The sequence below is a fragment of the Ursus arctos genome, chromosome X (assembly GCF_023065955.2).
Source record: "Ursus arctos isolate Adak ecotype North America chromosome X, UrsArc2.0, whole genome shotgun sequence".
Classification (NCBI taxonomy): Eukaryota; Metazoa; Chordata; class Mammalia; order Carnivora; family Ursidae; genus Ursus; species Ursus arctos.
Window position 1 is genome coordinate 73,682,845 of NC_079873.1, and position 23,280 is coordinate 73,706,124.

Consider the following 23,280-nt stretch of genomic DNA (forward strand, 5'->3'; position numbering starts at 1 on the left):
ACATTCCCCCATACTTGATGCCTTAGAAACTGATGGTCAGGTTCATTTGGTTTTAGCATACTCATTCAAAGTCAAAACTGACTCCACTGATGTTCACCTCTCTGAGTTTTTTGGCCTTCCGGTTTTCCTTAATTTGCTTGCCAGATTATCTATGCTTTATAAATTATTCAAAAAGTATTCATCATTTTGGATCTTTTGGTGTGGGGGCTGTCAGTATAAATTTTACCATACTTTCAGAAACAGAAGTTCAGGTGATCCATTTTTTAAAAAGATTTATTTATTTATTTATTTGAGAGAGAGAGAAAGCGAGAGCACACACGAGGAGGGAGGGTCAGATGGAGAGGAAGAGACAGACTCTCCAGCAGACTCTGCACTGAGTGCAGAGCCCTATGCGGGGATCTATCCTACCACCTTAGATCATGACCTGAGCCGAAACCAGGAGTTGGTGCTCAACGATCTGAGTTACTGAGGTACCCCTGGCTGGTCCATTTTTATGTGGACATGTGATATCTCAAAATGACTTATTCTTATATAGGTTGCAGTTTCTTAAACATGATTTAATTTACTAAGATTCATTTTTGAACAGGGAAATTATTATAACTACATATTGAAGAATCAAAATGATTCAAAAGGTAATTTCATAGGCAAGAATTATGTTCTGTCAATAGTTACAGTTTCCAGGCTTTCTTTCACAGAATTCTCCCCATCCCCATTTACAAAAGAAATTTAAAAAACAAGCTGGGGGCATGACAAAAATCAATACTGTCTACATAGAATATTATCTTACTAATGGGCCCTTAATGAGTGCATGTGTACTTCTGTGTATATATGTGTGATTTCTGATTTTTAGCTCAGGATTTGAGGGCATTAAGTGAAAGTTGCCTGAATGTGGTTGCTTCAGGCTTGGGAAGCTCTGGCAGAGGCTGTGTTTATCATGTAAAGTGACTTGACACTAAGATTTTGCCATAGGAAGATCTGTCCTATTTGTTATCTGCTACCAGTAATGGGTTTTACCAGGGAAACACATATGCCAGCTGTTAAGTTTCATGCTAGTAATAGAGATAGAAGACATAAATTATAAAACCACCATTATTAAATATAATATTCAGCAATGAATGTCTATGGCATCCTAAATGAAATTTAATTATGGATATGAGGGTTAATGTTCATTAACTATGGAAAGGCTGGCTTTGAATTGGTTAAATTAGAGTATGTTTTAATTTCTTTTTTTTTATTTTAATGTTTTTTTATTATATTATGTTAGTCACCATACAGTACATCCCTGGTTTCTGATGTAAACTTTGATGATTCATTAGTTGCATATAACACCCAGTGCACCATGCAATACGTGCCCTCCTTACTACCCATCACCAGTCTATAACACAGAGAAATTTAATAATTTTTACAGTTTGTCAATATAGTACTTTCATTCAGTTCAGCAAGCAGTTTTGTTTTTTTTTTTTTTTTTTTTGAGGCCTCTTATTTACCAAAATGATACTAGTTTCTGGTTATACAAATATGGTCAAGATATGGCTGATGTATTTAAGAAGCTCATTCTTAATTGGGGAACTGGATATCTAAATTTATCATAATATACTATATTAAGTGCTACATCCAGATAGGAACAAAAAGCTGCAGAGGAAGGTGTAATTAATTCTGCTTGGAGGAGTTCAGGAAAGTATCCCAGAGGAGATGATATTTTAGCCCTGCCAAATGTTTTCAGGCTGAGGAGTGGAATATAAAGAGCTTTCAGCAAAGAATTACGGGCTCGGAATTTCCTTACTTTTTCCAGGAATGGTGATATTCTGGTGTAGCTGGAGCATTGGGATACCTGGGGACTATTCCTTTAATTTCCAGCCAGGTTTTGAAAGACACTGAATGCCATGCTTATTACTTAAGTTTTACCCTACTGGTAGTGAAAAAAAAAAGTAATAAAATCAAAATGGTTTAGAAAGGTATCCCCAGTCATGAATGTATAGAAGAAACTGGGGTAGAGTGAAAATAATACAAAAATAAATTTAGAACACTACAATAAATTCATAGTATTTCCATACACCTTAATACATTGTTATAGTTATGTTTCCTTTCAAGACAGAAGTTGTGTTTTAATCAGTTTTGTATTCACATTGTCATGTATAGTTCATAGTTATAGAATAAACAGATTACTGAATGAATGGTCTGAGCAATAATTGTTGAAGGCTCTAAACAAGATAGTAGAAATGCAGGCAGGAAAAAAAAAGAAATAGAGTCAGAATTTTGGAGGGTAGGCTTAGCAAGAGAAGGATCAATGATGACTTGATGGCTTCTTACTTGTATGGTACTATTGGGTTCTGATACATTCCACCAACGTAGGGAACAGACAATCCACTTTTCATCTTACTGGATGTGAGTTCATGTTGGAACATCTTTATGTAGAGGTCCCATGGAAGAGATAAGAAATTGGATTTATGAGTGTACAATTCAGTGGAAAGGCCTGGAGTGGAGATACAGATTCAAGCACATAGACTAATGGTCAGATTCAGGGTGAGGGATCACACAGGATGAAAATATAAAGTAAAAAGATGAGAATATGGGGGCCCTGGGGTCACTAATATTTAAGGAGTAGGCAGAAAAAGAGAAGACAATGTAGAAAACAAAAGATTAGTCAGAAGCATAGGATTGATTATCGTGGAAGTCTCTGGTCTTTGGTCATTGAAGAGAAAGTTTCCAGGGGTGCCTGGGTGGGTCAGTCCATTAAGCATCTGCCTTTGGCTCAGGTCATGATCCCAGGGTCCTGGGATATGCCTTGTGTCAGGCTCCCTGCTCAGCGGGGACTCTGCTTGTCCCTCTCCCTTTGCCTCTCCCCCTGCTCGTGCTCTCTCGTGCTCTCTCTTGCTCTCTCTCTTTCAAATAAATAAGTAAAATCTTTAAAAAGAAGAGAGGGAGAAAGTTTCCAGAATAAACTGTGCTGATAATCTAATAAACTCAGTAGTTTCCTATATGGGTGCATATGATATTATGGAAATATATGTAAGCACATACATTAACATAGATTTGGAAGATAACAAGATCACCTGTATCTGGTGTTATGTAATTTCAGATCTTAAACAACAGGACAATTTTTAGAAAGGTGTGAAAAGAACAAAGAGCAAATACTTCTTGAATCGTGTCTTATCTAATGGAATGGTGCTCATTTTTCAAGTGTGCAATTCAAAGTAGTTTCCTTTTTATGTGAGTTTGTGCATCCTAGTCCCATTGATCACATGCTTTTAAAGGTTTTAATGTGGCCACATATGGAGGATGTAGCTGTAAGAGCATTTATGTGGTGGTAAACTCTAGCATTTAATAATTGCTGAAAATGCAATGTCTTCTCTGTTACTGTATTTGACAGTTTTTTTGTTATTATTTTGATAATCTTTATTTTGCCAAGAGGTAACTTATCCCCAAAGGTATTTTATGGTGGGGATATTTCTCTCCATATTGTATAGAAGGCTAGGTTTTATATTATCTTCTGAGTGTGTATTTTTACTGTGGATTATTAATTACTAGAATTACTTAAGCAAAATTCATACTGAGATTCTTTACTTTGAAAATGTTAATCAATCATATATATTAGAAGGTTACCCCAGAAAACTGCCAGTGAATAATTACCCTTGGCTTCAATTACTAATAAATATATCCATGGATATACTCATTGATTCACTTTTGTTCTTTTTGTTATACCATATTTTTCCTTTATCATCTTTAGTTTTGGAATTTCATATATCTGGTATCTTTACCTATAACATTACAGAACCCCATGTCTTTGTATAACTCACTTGATTAGACTGCATCATATTGTACGGTATTTGTAAAATTATCATTGGGAGCCACTGAATAGGAATTGCGTTTAATGGAGGTTCTTATTAAGTGCCAGTCACTCTGCTGCATGTTTTATACCTCTTCACTTAATGAAATGATTTATAGAACTTATATTTCCTGTTGAAAACTATACTGATCTTGGTTTGTATCCGAGGTTTATTACTCATTAGATGGACAAAGTTACTTTAGTGCTCAGAACCTAGGTTTTTGTATAGTAAGAATAGGATATTTGCCTTGGAGAATTATGATAATTAGGAGATGAAGATGTACAATCTAAGGCACTCATTCAATAAGAGGAAATATGATAACATCATTACTACTATATGGCAATTCATGCGTGGCATACAGAGAAATGGGGGTATAGGCAATCGCCATTTAAATAAAATTTAAAACAAAAATTTAATTAAAATGTTAATATGACAATCATGTTAGCTATATTAGGTTTCTTAAGGTCAGTGACTGTTTCCTCTAATTCCTTAACTTCCTAGGGTAACACCTTGCTCCCAACTTGGAACTTACTTATTTTTTTCAATTGTATTGCATTGAAATTGTTTGAGGTAGCATGCTTTTGTTGTGAAATTGACCTGGCAAATTTTATTCTTTCATCTGAATATTTTCTCTTAATAAACTACAAATGTAGTCAGTAAGTTGAGAAAGCCACCTGCTGTCTTGTTAGGTCACCTAGCTAATCTGTCTGACTCAGTGTAGAGGGAAGCTTTAGTAGCTACCATTAGGTCTGCATATTGTCAGATTTCACACCTTCAGGGCACCATAGGTAATTGGGTGAAAACCAGTTTATTTCCTTCAGCTAATGTTATAGGTTAGCACTTCATACTTTAATTTAGTCCTGATATGACAATTAAATAGTGTTGTAATTTTCAAGAGCAGTTTGTTATCCAGTATCTTTTGGATTCCAATAAAAAATGGTGTAGGCTGCTGCTTCTAGAACATTTATGTTGAACATACCAGTTTTGTTCATTTGTTAACTCAAATAGATTGAATGTGTTTCTTTGCCGTAGATGTTGATAGGACATTATGGACCATGGCTGTTGTATGAACATTTGGTTCTTTAAACAGTAATTTCCAGTCTAGTTCTATCGGTATTGCTGCATACTACTTTTCTTTTCCTATGACACTGGAAAATGCTATTTTCTCATCAATCAGAAGAGGGTGTGGTATTTGCTTACTGTCTGTGGATTCTCTTACTGGCTGATTTTGTTAACAAGCAATTCCAGGAAGCTTTAGGCCATTGTATCACCTTGTCTCATTCCATTATAGATATTGATGCAACATGGATCACTGAACAGTATAACCTCTTTTTCAGTGTTTCTATTGATTTTGTTCAGTAAATCATTTTATGCTGGTTTGTTCTGAAATCATTTTGGACGTAAAAGCTGCTCTTGAATTTGACAATCAGGTGCCTTCTTGTAATAGGCAAACTTATACAAAGTTGAGATTCAATCACTTTGTTTCTGTCTCCTTCATACTATATTGTTATTTTCCTACTAAACTTCTCAGGTGAATGGTTGTTACTATTTCCATTTACTGCTTCCTCACATCCTATAATATGGCTTCTCTTATCATTGCTCTGTTGAAATTGCTCTGTATGGTCTGAAGATGGGCTATTTTTTCTAGTCTTCCCCTCCCCCCAGCACTTAGACTACACTTAACCTTAATGACTTTCTCTTATTGAAACATTTTCCATTCTCACTGTGTGGACAGTGTTCTCCCCCATTTCTTACATCTTTTGATTGTTCTTTTTGTCCTCTTAATTGGCTGTTCTTTCTTCTCTGTGTCCATGACTTGGGACATCCTTCCAAATCTTCTGTCCTGAATTGTTTCTCACTGACTGTTCACTAGCCCTTTAGGCTTTAGTTACATCTTGAAGACAGATCATCATAAAATTTCACATTTCTCTTTCTCCACCCTTATCATTTGTCCACTATAATATTTTACATAGTTTATTCACATATTTCATGAGTATCATTTTCTATGTACTAAGGGAGGTGGGATGAATATGGCAGATAAAGTTATACTAAGTACGTTGTCTTCCCTGTGAGTTTGTAACTTAGTGAAGGCAGTAAAATGCATACATGAGACTTAATTAAATAGGTCACTGTGTGGAAAATACCATATTGATGATATAGGTAGGAAAAAAATACAGTGGTAATTGGAGAAGGTTTCATAAAGAATATGACACTTTATTTGGTTCTTAATGGATAGATAAAGGTTTGACAGCAAAGATGTGAAAGGAGGTGAGCTCAAAGTATTTTACAGTCATTCAGGAGTCCTGTCATTCCTTTTCTATGTTCAGGTAGACTTGTCCTGGGTAGAGAATAGGCAAAAATCACTTAAAATTAGAACCTGTAATATTTCCATTGATATTAGGCACACAGAGTAACATAATGTATAATAACTCATGCCATACCCATAATAAATGAAAAATGCCTATATTTTGGCAGCAGAACTAAAGGGTGATTTTAAATAAGTATAACAATTTCATTTTCTATATTTACTTACTCCTACTGTATCTTGTATGTCTTGATTTTTAAAGTACTACACTGGATATCAGATGCAATCTCTGCCCTTTTAAATGTCTTACTGGATTTATTTCCATGAATTTTAAGTGGAGAGCTAGATATATTACTGATTCTTTCATTCTTCTTCATGAATTATCATACCCAACTTTGGAGTTTGTGTTTTTTACAATATTTTAGTACAATTTTCCAGTAAGAAGTAGGAATCTATCATTTCTAATTAGCCAGTTTGAAGCTTTTTTTATTACTCATTTTTAAAAGTAGTTTCTACACCCAATGTTGGGCTTGAACTCATGATCCCGAGATAGAGTTGGATCTTCTACCAATTGTGCCAGTGAGGCACCTCCAATTTGAAGCTTTTCATTTGAATTTATTTCTTTATGACACCTCAGTTCCCAATTTTATGTATTGACTTCCTGCTCCCTCTCCATACTTATAACTGCTTACATATGGATCCAAACCATTCTAGGCTAAAAGCAGAGGCACATCTTGGTGGCTGCTATGAGGAAAGGACCCCACAGTGATGGTACTGAAGTGGCTGGGGTGAAGTAAAGGCCAGCCTAATGGTGAGAATAGCCTGTTTGAAATTTTGCTAGGAAAAAGAGTCAGCAGGTTGCTTACTTGATCCAGTCAAGTTTATTTGCTGTCTGTGACTATTAGCAGCTTCTTATTACCTGGGCTGTTTCTTTCTCATTTAAGTTTCTGGTAAAAGTTTAAATTCAACGGATTTCAGATTTTTTTTTTTAACATAATGCAGGTTTCATTCTAATCTTTAAGAGATGTTTTACTTTATATGGTAGTAGCTCTCTCTGCATTCTATAGATTTCACAGAAATTTGGGGCCATATATGAGCATATAATCTACATTTGAGATTTTTTTTTCTCCTGGGATTTAGTGTTTAAACATTGCTTTTGTCTTACACCTTTATGCTGTTATGAGCAATACAGGGCCTTATCTTATCTATTTCTTAGGCTCAAAAATTAATAAAAGTACACAATAGGAAATTACCAGTTATTCTACAATGAATGACTAGGCTTATGTTCTTGTACGTATGTATGTATGTATGTATGTATGTATGTATGTATGTATTTAGTACCAGAAAATCTCTTTAATACCAAAAAGTACTAATGAAGAATAGATGGTTTAAAGAAGAATAAGACATTTAGAGTTGTAATAGTGAAATGCCCAGTGACCTTATGTTCTTGTTTTATACTGTATCTTTTGCAGTTATGGTAAAGATGTTCTACAGAACTGATTTACTATTACTAAAAGATAGTTCTTACAGATCACAGAGTTTCTAATAGCTGGGCTCTTATCCAAAAACTTTTTTTTTTAAGTTCTTAAAAGCTTATAACCCAAACTGTTTCTAACATTTAGTAGAATAAAATAGCTCGTGGAAGACCATTGTTAAACCGAAGCCACCTGACTATGATATATTTAATGATACGAACACACATACCCACAAGCCAGTTGCTATCAATGACTCCACATGAAACTTATTGTACCTATTAAAAAGGTTTCATAGAAGTTGACTCAATTTACTTTAATAAACAGCTTAAATTTTGACCTCTGGTTATCATTATTCTCATTGTTTATTTTTTCCCAAAACCATTTGTTGAAGAGACTGTATTTTTCCCGTTGGATAGTCTCTGTCATCCTTTGTCGAAGATTAATTGAACGTATAGTTGTGGCTTCATTTCTGGGTTTTCTATTCTGTTCTTTTGATCTATATATCTGTTTTTGAGCCAGGACCATGCTGAATTGATTACTACAACTTTGCAATATAACTTCAAATCTCAAATTGTGATACCTCTAATTTTGTTTTTCTTTTTCTCAGGATTACTTTGGCTATTTGAAGTATTTTGTGGTTCCATACAAATTTTTGGATTGTTTGTTCTAGCTCTGTGAAAAATTCTGTTGGTATTTTGATAGGGATTACATTTAACCTGTAGATTGCTTTGGGTAGTATGGACATCTTAACAATATTTGTTCTTCTAATACATGAAGATGGAACGTCTTTCCATTTCTTTATGTCATCTTTAATTTCTTTCATCAGTGTTCTGTAGTTTTCAGAGTACGGATCTTTTACCTCTTTGGTTAAGTTTATTCCTAGGCATTTTATTATTCTTATTGTGATTTTAAATGGGATTTTTTTCTTAATTTCTCTTTCTGCTGCTTCATTATTTTTTCATAGAAATAAAAACAGATTTTTGTACATTGATTTTGTACCCATGACCTTACTGAATTCATTTATCATTTCTAGTAGTTTTATGGTGGAGTCTTTAGGGTTTTCTGTATATAGTATCATGTCGTCTGCAAATAGTGGAAGTTTTATATCTTCCTCACAGATTTGGATACCTTTTATTTCTTTTTGTTGTCTGATTGCTTTGACTAGGACTTCCAGTACTGTGTTGAATAACAGTGGTGAGAGCAAATGTCCTTGTTTTGTTCCTGACCTTAGAGGAAAAGCTCTCAGTTTTTCTCCAATGAGTGTGATGTTCCCTGTGGGTTTTTCATAAAAGGCCTTTATTATGTTGAGATATGTCCCCTAGACCTACTTCTCAGAGAGTTTTTATCATGAATGTGTGTTGTATTGTCAGATGATTTTTTCTGTATCTAATGAAATGACCATATAGATTTTATCTTTTCTCTTATTGATGTGATGTACCTTACTGATTGTTTTGCGAATATTGAACCACCCTTGCATCCCACAAATAAATCCCACTTGATCATGGTATATGATTTTTTTAATGTATTATTGGATTCTGTTTGCTACTATTTTGTGGAGGATTTTTTCATTTGTATTCGTGAAAGATACTGGCCTCTAGTTTTCTTTCATTGTGGTCTCTGATTTTGGTATCAGAGTGACACTGGCCTCATAGAATAAATTTGGAATTTTTCCTTCCTCTTGAATTTTTTGGAACAGTTTGAGAGGGATAGATATTAACCCTTCTTTAAATCTTTGGTAAAATTTGCCTGTGAAACATCTGGTCCTGGACTTTTGTTTCTTGGGAGGTTTTTGATTACTGATTCAATTTTATTTCTGTTAATTGGTCTGTTAATATTTTCTATTTTTTTCTACTTCAGTTTTGGGAGGTTATATGTTTCTAAGAATTTATTCTTCTAGGTTGTCCTGTTGGTTGGCATATAATTTTTTTATAATATTCTCTTATAATTCCTGTGTATTTTTATGGTGTCAGTTGTTATTTCTCCTGTTTCACTTGTGATTTTGTTTATTTCAATCGTCTCTGTGTTTTTCTTTCTCTTTTTGTCTTTTTTTCCTCTTTTTCTTCTTCTTTTTGTTTTGTTTTGTTTTGTTTTTGATGACTCTGGCTAGAGGCTTATCAGTCCTGTTGATCGTTTCAAAGAACCAGCTCCTGGTTTCATTAATTGGATCTATTGTTGTTGTTGTTGTTGTTGTTGTTGTTGTTTTTCATTTTTGTTTCTTTGTTTTAGTTTCTATATCATTTGTTTCTGCTCTAATCTTTACTATTTTTATTCCTTCTGCTGGTTTTGAGTTTTGTTTTTTCTTCTTTTACTAGCTCCTTTAGGTGTTGGTATAGGTTGTTTATTTGAGATTTTCCTTGCTCCTTGAAAAAGGTCTGTATTGCTCTAAACATCCCTCTTAGAACTGCTTTTGCTGGGGTGCCTTTGTGGCTCAGGGCCCTTAAGCATCTGCCTTTGGCTCAGGTAATGATCCCGGGGTCCTGGGATCAAGCCCTGCATTGGGCTCCCTGCACATTGGGAAGCCTGCTTCTCCCTCTCACACTCCCCTTGCTTGTGTTCCCTCTCTCACTGTCTCTCTCTGTCAAATAAATAAATAAAATCTTAGGAAAAAAAATGCTTTTGCTGCATCCCAAAGATTGTGGACTGTTATATTTTCATTTTCATTTGGTTCCATGTAATTTTGTATTTCCTCTCCTATTTATTGGTTTTCTTTTTTTATTTCTTCTTTGATTTTCTGGTTAATCCATTCATTGTTTAGTAGCATATTATTTAACCTTCATGTATTTGTGCTCTTTTCTGATTTTTTTCCTTGTAGTTGATTTCTAGTTTCATAGCATTGTGTTCAGAAAAGATGCATGGTATGACTTTGATCTTTTTCAATTTGTTGAGACTTGTTTTGTGGCCAAATGTGTTATCTATTCTGGAAAACGTTCCCTGTGTACCTGAAAAGTATGTGTATTTGTTTTAGGTTGGAATGTTCTGAATATATCTGTCAAGTCCATCTGGTCCAGTGTGTCATTCAAAGCCAGTTTCCTTGTTAATTTTCTATTTAGATGATCTGTCCATTGATGTAATTGGAGTGTTAAAGTCTTTTATTATTACTGTCTTACTGTCATTTAGTTTCTTTCTATTTGTTATTAACTGTTTTATGTATGTGGGCGCTCTTATGTTGGGTACATAGATACAATTGTTATACATTCTGTTGGATTTTCTGCTTCATTATTGTATAGTATCCTTCTTTGTCTCTTGTTATAGTGTTTGTTTTAAAGTCTGTTTTGTCTGATATAGCTATATCAACCTTCATTTTCTTTTGACATCCATTTGCATGATAGATGTTTCTCCATCCCCTCACTTTCAATCTGCAGGTGTCTTTAGGTCTGAAATGGGTCTCTTGAAGGCAGTATGTACATGAGTCTTGTTGTTTTTTGTTTTTCATCTACTCTGTCACCCTGTGTCTTTTGATTAGAACATTTAGTCCATTAACATTCAAAATAATTATTGGCAGATATGTATTTATTGTCATTTTATTACTTGTTTTGTGGTTGCTTTTGTAGTTTTTCTCTGATTCTTTCTTCTCTTGCTCTCCTTCATGGTTTGCTGTCTTTGGGGATATACCTGGATTCTTTTCTGTTTATTCTTTGCATGTTTATTACTGGCTTCTGATTTGTGGTTACCATTAAGTTTGTTTATAACATCTTCTGTGCATAGCAGTGTATATTAAGTTGATTTTCGCTTATGTTTCAACTCATTCTTTATTCCCCCCCCACACACATACACACATTTTAGGCATATGGCATCATAATTTACCTCCTTGTATTTTGTGAATCCCTTGACTGATTTTTATAGATACATATTTTAACTGCTTTTGAGATTCCTACTTTTCATTCTCTTACTTGTGTTCTTACTTTCCACTCAAAGAATCCTCTTTAGTATTTCTTATATGGCTGGTTTAGTGCTCATTAATTCCTTTAGGTTTTGTTTGTGTGAGAAATTCTTTATATCTCCTATTCTGAATGATAGCCTTGCTGGATAAAGTATTCTTGGTTACCAATTTTTCCTTTTCAGCACTTTGAATATATTGTGTCACTCCCCTCTGGCCTGTAAAGTTTTTGTGAAAAATCCCTTGATAGCTTTATTGGGTTTCCCTCATATGTAATTTTCTTATTTTCTCTTTCTGTTTTCTTTCTTTCTTCTTTTTTTTTTTTATCACTTCTTTTTGCCATTTTAATTTCTTTGTGTCTTGGTGTGGACCTCCTTGGATTGATTTTGTTGGGAGATCTTTGTGCCTCCCCGATCTGGATATCTATTTCCTTCTCCAGATTCAGGAATTTTTCTGCTCTTATTTTTTCAAATAAATGTTCTGCCCCCTTTTCTCTCTTTTTCTTCTGGGATCCCTATAATGTGAATGTTATTATGCTTTATGGAGTCACTTAGTTCCCTAAGTTAGTTCTCAATTTGCAATTTTTTTTTTCTCTCATTTGCTCTGCTTGATTGCTTTCCACTATACTTTCATCCAGGTCATTAATTTATTCATCTGCTTCCTCTAGCCTGCTATTTATTCCATCAGGTATATTTTTTGTTTGATTTTGTGTTCTTCATCTCTTTTTTTTTATCTCTTTGTTAAGGGCCTCATTGATGTCCTCCATTCTTTTCTCAGGTCCAGTGAGTATCGTTATGATCATTACTTTCAATTCTGTATTGGGCATATTACTTAAATCCATTTCACTTTGGTCTCTGGCCATGGTCTTGTCCTGTTCTTTCATTTGGGATATATTCCTCTGTCTCCTCGTTTTGTTTATCTCTCTGTGTCTGTTTCTGTGTTAGGAAAGTCAACTGTGTCTCCTGCTCTTATAGGTGATAGCCTTATGAAGATGTCTTCTCGTGTCCTTCAGTCCAGTATCCACTGTTCAGTATGACCTGGCACTTTAGGGAGTATCTCCTCTGTGTGTTGTGTGAACCCTGCTATTCTGTCCTGGTTGCTTTTACCTTCAGTCCAGTTGTCTACAGAAGATCTCTGCCTGTTGTGAGTGGTGTTTCTTCCTCGGCTCTGGTGTGGCATGTTTTAACAAGGTGCACAGTGGTCTGCTTGGGAAATGAGACCTGCTGCCACTGTTTGAATGGAGGCCTTGCAAAACACATGGGTCACAGACATAGTGTTGGCAGGTGCGCAGGTTTTCTGTGGGAGGTGACCCATAGTGCAGGCACTGAGGAAAATGTGACTGGGATGGGCGGATCCATGGAACTGTGTGGGGAAGGGCTTGGTAAATGCAAATAAGTTAGGGAGTGTGGGAACTGCCCTAGTTTCCATAATTAGCCATGTGTTTGTGTTGTGGGGTAGGGGAAGGAAATGGCATCTGCCAGCTCCTTTGTTCCCGGAGCATCTCCCTTCAATTCCTGCCTCTCAGGGACATGCTCTGAGATGAGTAAATAGCCCTACCTCCTTTATGCTACAAATGTTTTTCAAACTGCTGTTTCTATGTTGTATCTGCCCAGGCTGTTTGTTGTGCTGTCTCTATGGGCAGGAACTCAGCTTCATAGTGCCCTCCAGGCTCTTCTAGAGCCAGGCCTGCTGATTTTAAGAAGTTCAGGGTGTTTTTGTTTTTGTATTTGTTTTTGTTTCGTCTTGCTGGTTGTAAGAGCTCATGAAATTTGGCCCCTCTTGCTTTCAAAGCCATATGTTATGGGGATTTATCTTCCCCTGGAAGTCTCCCTGGTATGATAGTCTGTTTCTTGCCCTTCTTGATGATGCCACTGGCTCCCTCCAGATCTTAGAGGGCCAGTGTCCATTTAGCTCTCAGACCATGTCTCAGTCCTTACTGTTTTCTGTGATATGGCTCTTACTGTTGTGGAGTTTGTTCTGCTGACCTGTGGATCTTTTTCTGGGTTATTTATCCTGATGTGTTATCAGTTTGTTTCTCTGAGAGGAGCCAAACTTACGGTCTTCCTGCTCCTCCATCTTCCCACCCTTCCTTTGCTTTCCTTTTCAATAGAAAATCATTTTTTTTTCTCTTTTCTCTTAGCATTGTGACAGCTGCATCTATAAAAGGCTAGAGTGGCAATAATATCCAGTATTAATTTTAGTGTGTATTTGTATACACACTTTAAATTAGGGCATGAAATATATTCTTGTTTATTCCTAAAAATTCTAAGCAAGATTCTTGCCCTCAAGGAAGATATCTAGTTGATAGTTTATTTAAAAATAAACAAGCAAGGATGCCAAGCCATTTATAGAAAAAGAAACCACAACTTTGAAGGCACAGCTTTGGTTAGAACACAAGGAAGAACTCTGTGAGGGATATTAAAGCATGGGGTATGTTTAACATCTCTACTGAGCCCTCTTATCTTAAATTATTTAGTAGTAAGTATATAGCAGGCAGCTGTGAATCTCCTTCTGTATTTATGAAGAATGGTAGAGTCTAGTGGCAATAGCATGAACTTTGGGGTCAAATAGTCTGGGATTGAATTCCAACTCTGCCATTTAACTTTTCTCTGAGATCTTTTGCGAGTCCCTGGGGATCTCACTTTCCTTATTGTAAAATAGGAATAATACTAACACTGTTATGGACTGAACGTTTGTGTCTCCCTAAAATTTATACATTGAAGCCCTAGCTCCCAGCATGTTATATTTGGAGGTGCAGCCTCTAAGGAAGTAATTAAGATTAAATGAGGTCATAAGTGTGGGGCACTGATCCAATAAGAAAAAACACCAGAGAGGTTGCTCACTCTCTTTCTCCCTGAATATGCACAAAGGGAAAGCCATGTGAACCTAGAGTGAGATGGTGGCCACCTACAAGCCAGGAAAATAGACTTCAGAATAAAACCTACCTTCCCAGACCTTGATCTTCAAATTTCCTGGCTCCAGAACTTTGAGAAGTAAATTTCTGTTGTTTAAGCCACCCAGGCTGTGACATTTTGTTATGGCAGCCTGAGCAGACTACTACAAATACCTACTTTTCACAGTTACAAGGGAAATCCATCCAGTGGAGTGCCTGGCTGGGGTTGCATATATACTCTTAATTATTATGCATACCCAGTATTTTCCAGGTCATATGAATCTGGGGATAGAAATAAAAATTATAAAACTATTGTATGAATGACAAGGTTAACTGCCTTTTGCATTAAACTCAATTGTGTGCACGACTTGTACCAGTCTGAAACGACCACATTATAAAAGAAAAACCTGAATATGATGAATGTGCAAACTGTTCTCAACAAGAAATGCCCTATTAGCCTAGCAGTACTGGTTTTATCATCATAATTCCTACTGTTGAGTTTCTTAGCACTCAGCTTTGACATACTTAGCTCTTGGGGTTTATTGATGGACTTACTGATTTGTGTCATGAATCAGGAAATTTTGCATAACAGGGCATTCTCTGAGTTTGTGGGATGGCCAGAAAAATGTCAGTCCATACATACTAAGTTGGAGCCAACTTACGAGAAAAGGAATTAACTATAGCTTGAATAAGGTATGTCACAAAGGTTAAAGATAAACAGAAATAACTTCCACCACCTCATTTGTCAAATACTAGGTTGAGGTAAGAACCATACTTCCATTTTGGTGTTTAAAACATCACTTCAAACAAGGGAGATTCTATCGAAAGTCTCTAAGTCAACTTTATTTGTCCTCCTTAAAATAAACATTACTTTCTGAGCTATTGAGGCCCAATTGAAAATATACATTAACTATGCACGTTGTTAAACATAGTGTTCTGGTGACATTTAGCAGTGTTCAGCAATTTGCTTAATGAACAGGTGTACAAGTATATTATTTATGCAGATGTTAATTTGCAGTAACATGTGCTTCCTGATTTGGGGGGTTCTTGTCTAAACTACAACCAGTGAAAAAATAAAATAAATAAACCATCACTATAAGATTTGTTCCTTAATTAGGGAATCATTACAAAGTATGTATGTGTGATTCCCACTGTTAGAACCATTAATGTGCTGTAAACTTCAGGAACACTCCTGGTAATGCCATACCTATGGCTTCAGGTACGATGCAGGTGACAGAATGAAATCTACCTTTCTGTGGGATGCCTTAGTTAATGCACAGCTGTAAGCAATACAGAAAGGGGAAGCTTCACAGCTGTAATATGCAGCACATAAGAGGAGATGGAAATGCAATCTCATGCTGCATATTGTATCAGCTTTCCCTCTCAAGGTTTGGTAAACAAATATGTTATTCCTCACAAAATAGATTCAAAAACAGTTGAAAATAAAATTGTGCTTGCTGACCAAACTGACTAATCTTTACCTGTAGTTTTTATTATTCCCTCCCCTATTGTTTCTGATTCCTGTATATCCTTGGTCCCTGTATTGCCAGGGCTAACAGTTTATAAAGTGTAAATATATATATATAAATCTGGTCATACAATTTTCATTTTTATGTTGAAAAAATGGAAATCTGCATAGGCTAATATAGGAAATGCCTATGTACCAGCCTCCCAGAATGAAAAAATGTTAACATTTCATCATATTTAGTACAGATCTTTGCTTTTAAACAAATAAAACATTAGAGATAAAATTGAAGTTTCCAGGGTTTTAGTTGTTCCAGTATCACTTTCCTCCCCCAAGAAAAGCAGTCATTAATCTGCTAAGTATTTGTTCCCTGTTTTTAGAATTTTGATATATACGTTCACACACACACACACACACATACACACACACATTCACACTTTATAAACAATACATATGATTATTCTGTTTCATTTTTAATTTAGGTGAGTGTTATTATAATGTATGCAGTATTTTCCATGATGTTTATTTTTCCATTCAAAATTGTAATTGGGATCTGTTCTTACTGGAATATTTAGCTGTAGTACACTCACTATAAATGCTGAGTTGTATTCCATTATGTGAATATACCACAATTTATCCATTTCATAACCCCGCGGCATGTGGATTGTTCCCACTTTTTGTACTGTTGTAAACATTGCTGCAGTGAACATCCTTGTCTCCTTGACCATTTGACCTATAAATGGAAAGATTGGGTTATACTTGTGCTAAGCACACCTTAAATGTATTAGATGATAGTAAATGTTTGTTTTATATTTGTTATCCTAATCTTTACTACCACTGTTGGCACAATCAAATTCTTATTTTTTTGCCTCCTCATCCATACTTGGTAGTACAAGACTTTTTTGTTACTTCCAATTTGATGAGTGTGAAATGGTATTTCATTGGTTGTTTTCATTTGCATTTCTCTGATGACTGGTGAGGTTGAGCATCTTTTAATTACTTGCTATATGATCTTGAGCAAATGACTCAACTTTTCTGTTCTGTAGTTTCCTCCTTTATAAATTGACAATGGTAATACCTATTATATGAGATGACAGAGGAGGTATTTAATAAAAGGTGATTTTGGTGGTGATTATGATGATTGTGATCATGGTTACTACTAGTAATACTATCACTGTTATTGTTGTAGTTCTTAATATTATACTTTCCTCTTTTGTGTGATCTATATATATATTCCTTTCTCTATTTTCTACTATATTTGTATGATATTTCCAAATTCAAGGATAAAGAGAATTAAAAAATATAAAATAACAATTAGAGAAAAAAATTATTGCAGCTATCACACAGAAATCATAGGTTTTCCCTGCCTGCCATTGTCATGCTTGCACTCTTTTTAACATGAAATTATTTGATGTTTAACACCTATTTCAACTAATACATGAAAAATTATTTCCACATAGTTAGAATCACTTCTGGAATGTATACAAATGGAAAAATATGTATTTATGTAGGGAGGTCACAATTCTTATATTGATATATCTAGAACAAGTTGGGTGTTCACTTGTTGGATATACATATATATATGAATAAAGTTACATAAATAGTTTTAGGTGGCTTTTAACACTACTGTTACTGGCTTTATTTGTCCTAGTTTTGTATAGAGTATACTTACTAGGAGGTGTCGTATTTTTACTTCTCCACATACTCCTTATAATGTGATGTAATACATCAGTTGATGCTGATTTAAGATACAGTATTTGTTAATATGAAACTGCTTCCAATAACAAAGAGAATTTGCTGAGTGATATGCATATATTCATTCAAACTGTATTGTTATGGATAAAGAAAATTACAAATGTTAGATATCTTGGAGATACTTCCCTAATTAGTAGTTTACATATGACCATGTATTTAAGAAAAATGAGCAGACATTTAAGTCTCTATGCTTGTGCCTAGGCTCACACATAATAGGTATTCAACAAGTATTTGCTGGATAAATGAATGAATTAATAGTATTGATGTTGACTTTAGGAATCAATCTTTCTCACTGGAATTTTGAGATAAAGTTGTTATAAAAATTATTATGATTTATAGTAGTTATCATTATGTAAATCATTCAATGTTACCCATTTATAATATCTTAATATTTACAACAACTTACAAATATCTTGTCACATGTTTTATGTACCCACTGAGATAGCAGAAATTAATAGGGGATTGATGAACATTGCCTAAATTAGATCAGGAAAAGATTATAGCCATGTTTATTTATGTTAATGAGTATCCCTCAACTGTAAAGTAATAAATTTATAGAACAATTGCAGATAAAAATCCATATATTAAAGGAAATATAAGAATAATTAATGGGCATTTTATCTTATATAATTAGTATCTTGATGTTAACATATTTAATAATAATACACATCTTTATTATACATCATTATCTTTCTACAGACAGTATTTTATGATGTTTCATTTTATTTTATTTTTTTTTCGATTTTTTTTTTGATGTTTCATTTTAATTTGGTCAATTAGCAGTGACAATTTAAGCACTCAAATTAATCCATTGGATTCAAAAGCAGTGACTATATGGTTTTTCATTTGCATATGGAGAGATCACATTTGATTATAGGCCTCATTATGAACATGAGGATCATAGGACCATTGATGCCAAAACCATTATTTAAGTTTTTGTACTGAGATTTAAAAAAATCTCTTCAGTCCCATCCAAATAATTTTGAATAGCAAAATCACTATAATTTAAGTTTTTACATTATAATTTTTTTGGCATAAGCACTTTTCACATGAGATCTACCTGTTCACAGATTTTTAAGTGCACAATACAGTATTGTTAACTATAGCTACAATTTTGTACCACAGATCTTTAGAACTTACTCGTCTTATATAACTGAAACTTTATACATGTTGAATAGCAACTCCCCACTTCCCCTCCCTCAGTCCCTGGCAACCACAATTCCACTCTTTGTTTCTATGAGTTTGACATTTTAGATGCTTCATAATTATGCAGTATTTGTCTTTCTGTGACTTGCTTATTTCACTTAGCATGGTGTTCCCCAGGTTCATCCATGTTATTATATATGGCAGGAGTTTCTTCTTTTTTTTAAGGGTGAATAACATTTCATTATATGTATATACCACATTTCTTTATTCATTCATCTTTTGATGGACATTTAGATTCTTTCCATATCTTGGCTGTTTGTGAATAATACTGCAGTAAACATGGGAGTACAGCTATCACTGAGATTCTTATTTCAGTTCTTTTGGTTATATACCCAGAAGTGGAATTGGTAGATCATATGGTAGCTCTAGTTTTAATTATTTGTAGAATCTCCATAGTGTTCTCTATAGCAGCTACACCATTTTACATTTCTACCAACAATGCACAAGGGTTCCAATTCCTCCACCTCATCCTCACTAACACTTTGTTTTGGTTTTGGTAAGAGCCATTCAAAGAGCTGTGGGGTAATATCTCATTGTGGCTTTGATTTGCATTTCCCTCGTGATATTGAGGGTATTTTCATATACCTATTGGCCATCTGTATGTTTTCTTTGGAGAAATGTCTATTCATGCTTTAATTGAGTTATTAAATTGCCCATATTTTAATCAAGTTATGGAATATTTAATTTTTTAAAGCATTTGAAACATGTAATAAAAGCATTCTAGGTCAAATAACATTTTGAAACATTATGAAAGCAGGATATTTTTAATATCAGAAGCCTTTAATACTATCTGGATAAGTTTCATGTCATTACCTCTCTTCAAATTCTCTAAGCCTGTGGTTGTGATCACTAAGGAATGCTTCTAATGACAAGAAAGCCAAAGGCAGTAATAGCCACTGTTTAATATTTACTGATCATGGCAAAAACTTTATTGTTTGTGAAAGGCTGTCTAGTTAGGGAACTATTTTAAACTAGCTTTGCTCTAGTAATTCTCAAAATAGCAGAGCCCAATCATGAAATTCTTATCTTCCTTCAACCTAAGATAAAGCCAATTTACATACTACAAGGGAAATATATTAGGATTTAAGCTATTTAAAACATCTAATCTTAATTTTAAACAACCTGTTTATTTGAAAAGGGGAGAAGTTAGAATATATTTTAATGAAAAAAAAAAGCAAAAATATGAAGTCATACAAAATGAGCATTATATGTGTCTGGGTTACTCCAGAGTCTCATTAGTTTGCAGAAAATCTTAAAATATCCACTATACTACAGCATTTTCATCCTATATGTACTTGGTTAACTAGTGTCCCATAGTGGGGTTTAAGGCATATTGGGAGATTAGGACAGTTTTCTTGACACTTTCTTTGGGAAAAGTTTTCTGAATGGTTCTAGAATTCATTTAAATATGATTCAGGTGTTTGTTTGTTTGTTTGTTTTAACAAGGGGTATGATTCTTGGGGCTGTCATTTCATTATATACAGTTATATTAACCTGGGCATGGCTTGGACTTGAGATCATGATTTTCAAGTGTATTTATTATCTAGTCTGCTTAGGCTCTGTATCGCTTTAGATAGGTCATAGTGGTAAAGCCCAGAACTAAATGATAGCACTTTAGTTATTCAGGTAATTAACTTTATGTTATTTTTTTCTAGGAAGTTCACTTAATTTTCCTATATTTTGCACCATTAAAACAAAGGGGGTCTTAATGGACTTGCAGTATTTGCATTCTATAACATGTATAGAAAGTTTTCCAAATGCTAAAATCTGTGAACACATAGCTTAGCAAAAATGTACTGTAGTTGTGTGTTGCTTTTCCTCTAAAGAAAATCAGTAACTCATTTGTGATCTCTTTAACAAAAATCAGATGAATTAAAATAATAAAAATAATGATTTCCTTGAAATGAAATTATATTTTTAAAAGTAATAAGCAATATTATTATGGTCATATGATTCAATGATGAAGTTTAGCAGCATGAGTTTGGGGATAAAAGCATATCACTACTTGCATGAAAAAAAGGTTGGCTTTACTTTTCTCATATTTTTTTTTTAAGATTTTATTTATTTAACACAGACAGACAGCCAGCGAGAGAGGGAACACAAGCAGGGGGAGTGGGAGAGGAAGAAGCAGGCTCCCAGCAGAGGAGCCCGATGTGGGGCTCGATCCCAGTACTCCAGGATCACGCCCTGAGCCCAAGGCAGCCGTTTAACGACTGCGCCACACAGGCGCCCCGACTTTTCTCATGTTTTTTAATGGTCCCATTACCTACAACCCTATTTTTATATTAGAAGTAAACTGACAACACATGAGTACAATGGTAGCTGTGGAATCTTTGTGTAGGAGGGTTTAGGGATTTGCCATAAAGCTTCATTTTCACAGCAGATAACCACATTGTTTTTTTTACTTTGGTTTTTGAGATGGGTTTTCTGGGATAGAGCTAATGGAGGTTATGGGGAGCTAAAGCCACTCCTTGGTACTGCTACTTCTCACAGTTTCAGGTCATTTGAACTGTTCAGATCTGGAGGATTGCCTTCTGAATAGAGCATAACTAAATATTTTCTTCTAAGAAGGTAAATAGTACTAAAAACTGTTATGGAGACAAAGATAACTTACTCAAAAGACCAAGACTTTGAGGTTCATTAATTATGTGCATGCAAATGGTGCTGTTGTGCAACTTCCAATGGTTCATATTTATTCTTCAAAACAATCTCAGCAGGATTTTTTGTATGGCAACCTGTTCAGCAGCTAAAGTTACTTCACATACTTCAAAGCATTTCTACTGAATTAAAGACATGTCTAAATTTTAGTATATTTTAGGATAGATGCGTATCAACCTTTTTCCTCAATTAGTCCAAATTAGGGAGATTTTACTATATATTTAATTCCAGTGCTGTGGTAGGTACCTGGTAAAGGAGTAATGAATGTTGCACATTAGGTAAGAAGCTGAAATTGATTTTTGGTAGTATTTGCTTCTCTTTTCTGCTTAAGTGCTGTTATTTAATTTGTAGGGAAACCTCTAAATAGGTTTATATTATTATGTTTATCTTCTTCCTTGAACTAATGAAATAAACCCATTTATTGATTTTTGGCATAAGCTTTATTAATGTAGTTAATATGCCTTACTAATTTATTTCATGTGATTGGATTAGTACCATTATTGTTTATGAATAAACGTTTTTTCTTTAGTTCAAAAGAATGTAGAAGCTTCAGAAGAAAAGAAGATCCTACCAGCAAAGAAGAAAGTGAAAGAATTGAGAATTTTGGATCCCAAAACGGCCCAGAATCTGTGTATGTGATATTTTCTGTATAAGGGGTGGTGGTGGTGATGAGGAGTTGTTGAACATTTTTACACAAAGCTGTAGCTGATTTGAACAGATATATTTAGCATCTACTAGAAACAAAATTGTGTGTAAACATCACTTGAGTTGCCTTTTTATCATTCAGCCAGAGTGGAGACCATCATAATTTAGTCTTCCTCAGGACAGTTGAAACTTATGAATAATAAAGCTTTGGAAAATACTGATAATTAATCACTGTTAGAAGACAAAGTGAGACATAAGGTTCAATCAAAGAGTTAAAAAGAGTTATTTTTTCCCTTTCTGCCTAGACCTAGGTGTGATAGTTTTGGAGTATTCACTGGTTACATTGGGCAAATCCTTTTATTGCTTTGACTTTATAGTTGAAGTAATTGTGATGTTAGAGAGTGAAATTATTAACCACTGCAGTTAAGAACTGATTAGTGAACCAGGGGGAGGAATTAAGATGACGAAGGAGTTGAGGGACCCAAAGCTTGTAACAGCTCTTGAACACAGCTAGGTAGTTATCAAATCATTCTGAATGCTCAAGAAAATAATTGGAGGTCTGAGAGAACAAAAACTGCAAGTCAACAATTAGGAAAGCTACCACCTTTTGGAAGGAATAAGAAGGGGCAGAAGGTTTATTTATTTCCATTATAACTTATAACTTCCCTAATCTAGGGAATACAGACATCAAAATCTAAGAAACACAGAGACCTCGTATTAAATCTTAACAAAAGCTGACCATCGCCAAGGCATACCAAAGTCAAATTCACAAAATAAAAACAAGGAAAGAATCCTGAAAGCAGCAAAGGAAAAAAAAAAGTCCTTAAACTACAGGGGAAAACAGATCACATCACAGCAGATCTGTCTGCAGAAAATTGGCAGGCCACAAGAGAGTGGCAGGATATAGTCAACGTGGTAAATGGGAAAAATATGCAGCCAGGAATTCTTTATCCAGCAAAACTGTCATTCAGGAGAGATAAAGAGTTTCCCAGACAAATAAAAACTAAAGGAGTTCATGGCCACTAAACCAGCCCTGCAAAAATTATGAGGGTGAATCTTTGAGTGGAGAAGAAAAGACCAAAAGCGGCAAAGACTGGAAAGGAACAGAGAACATCCCCAGAAGCACCAACGCTACAGGTAACACAATGACACTAAATTCATATCTTTCAGTAAT

The 23,280-nt window shown here is 34.6% G+C and overlaps 1 protein-coding gene across 7 annotated transcripts in view; it reads left to right on the plus strand.

The window, feature by feature from the left end:
- The window catches only part of DIAPH2 (diaphanous related formin 2), a 992,113-nt gene that overhangs the window by 439,990 nt on the left and 528,843 nt on the right, over window positions 1-23,280 (plus strand). For all 7 annotated transcript variants that reach the window (XM_026483534.4, XM_057313012.1, XM_026483533.4 and 4 more), the window contains one exon: window positions 21,991-22,092. In XM_026483534.4, coding sequence (XP_026339319.2) covers window positions 21,991-22,092 — 102 coding nt within the window. The remainder of the gene's footprint in view (window positions 1-21,990; window positions 22,093-23,280) is intronic.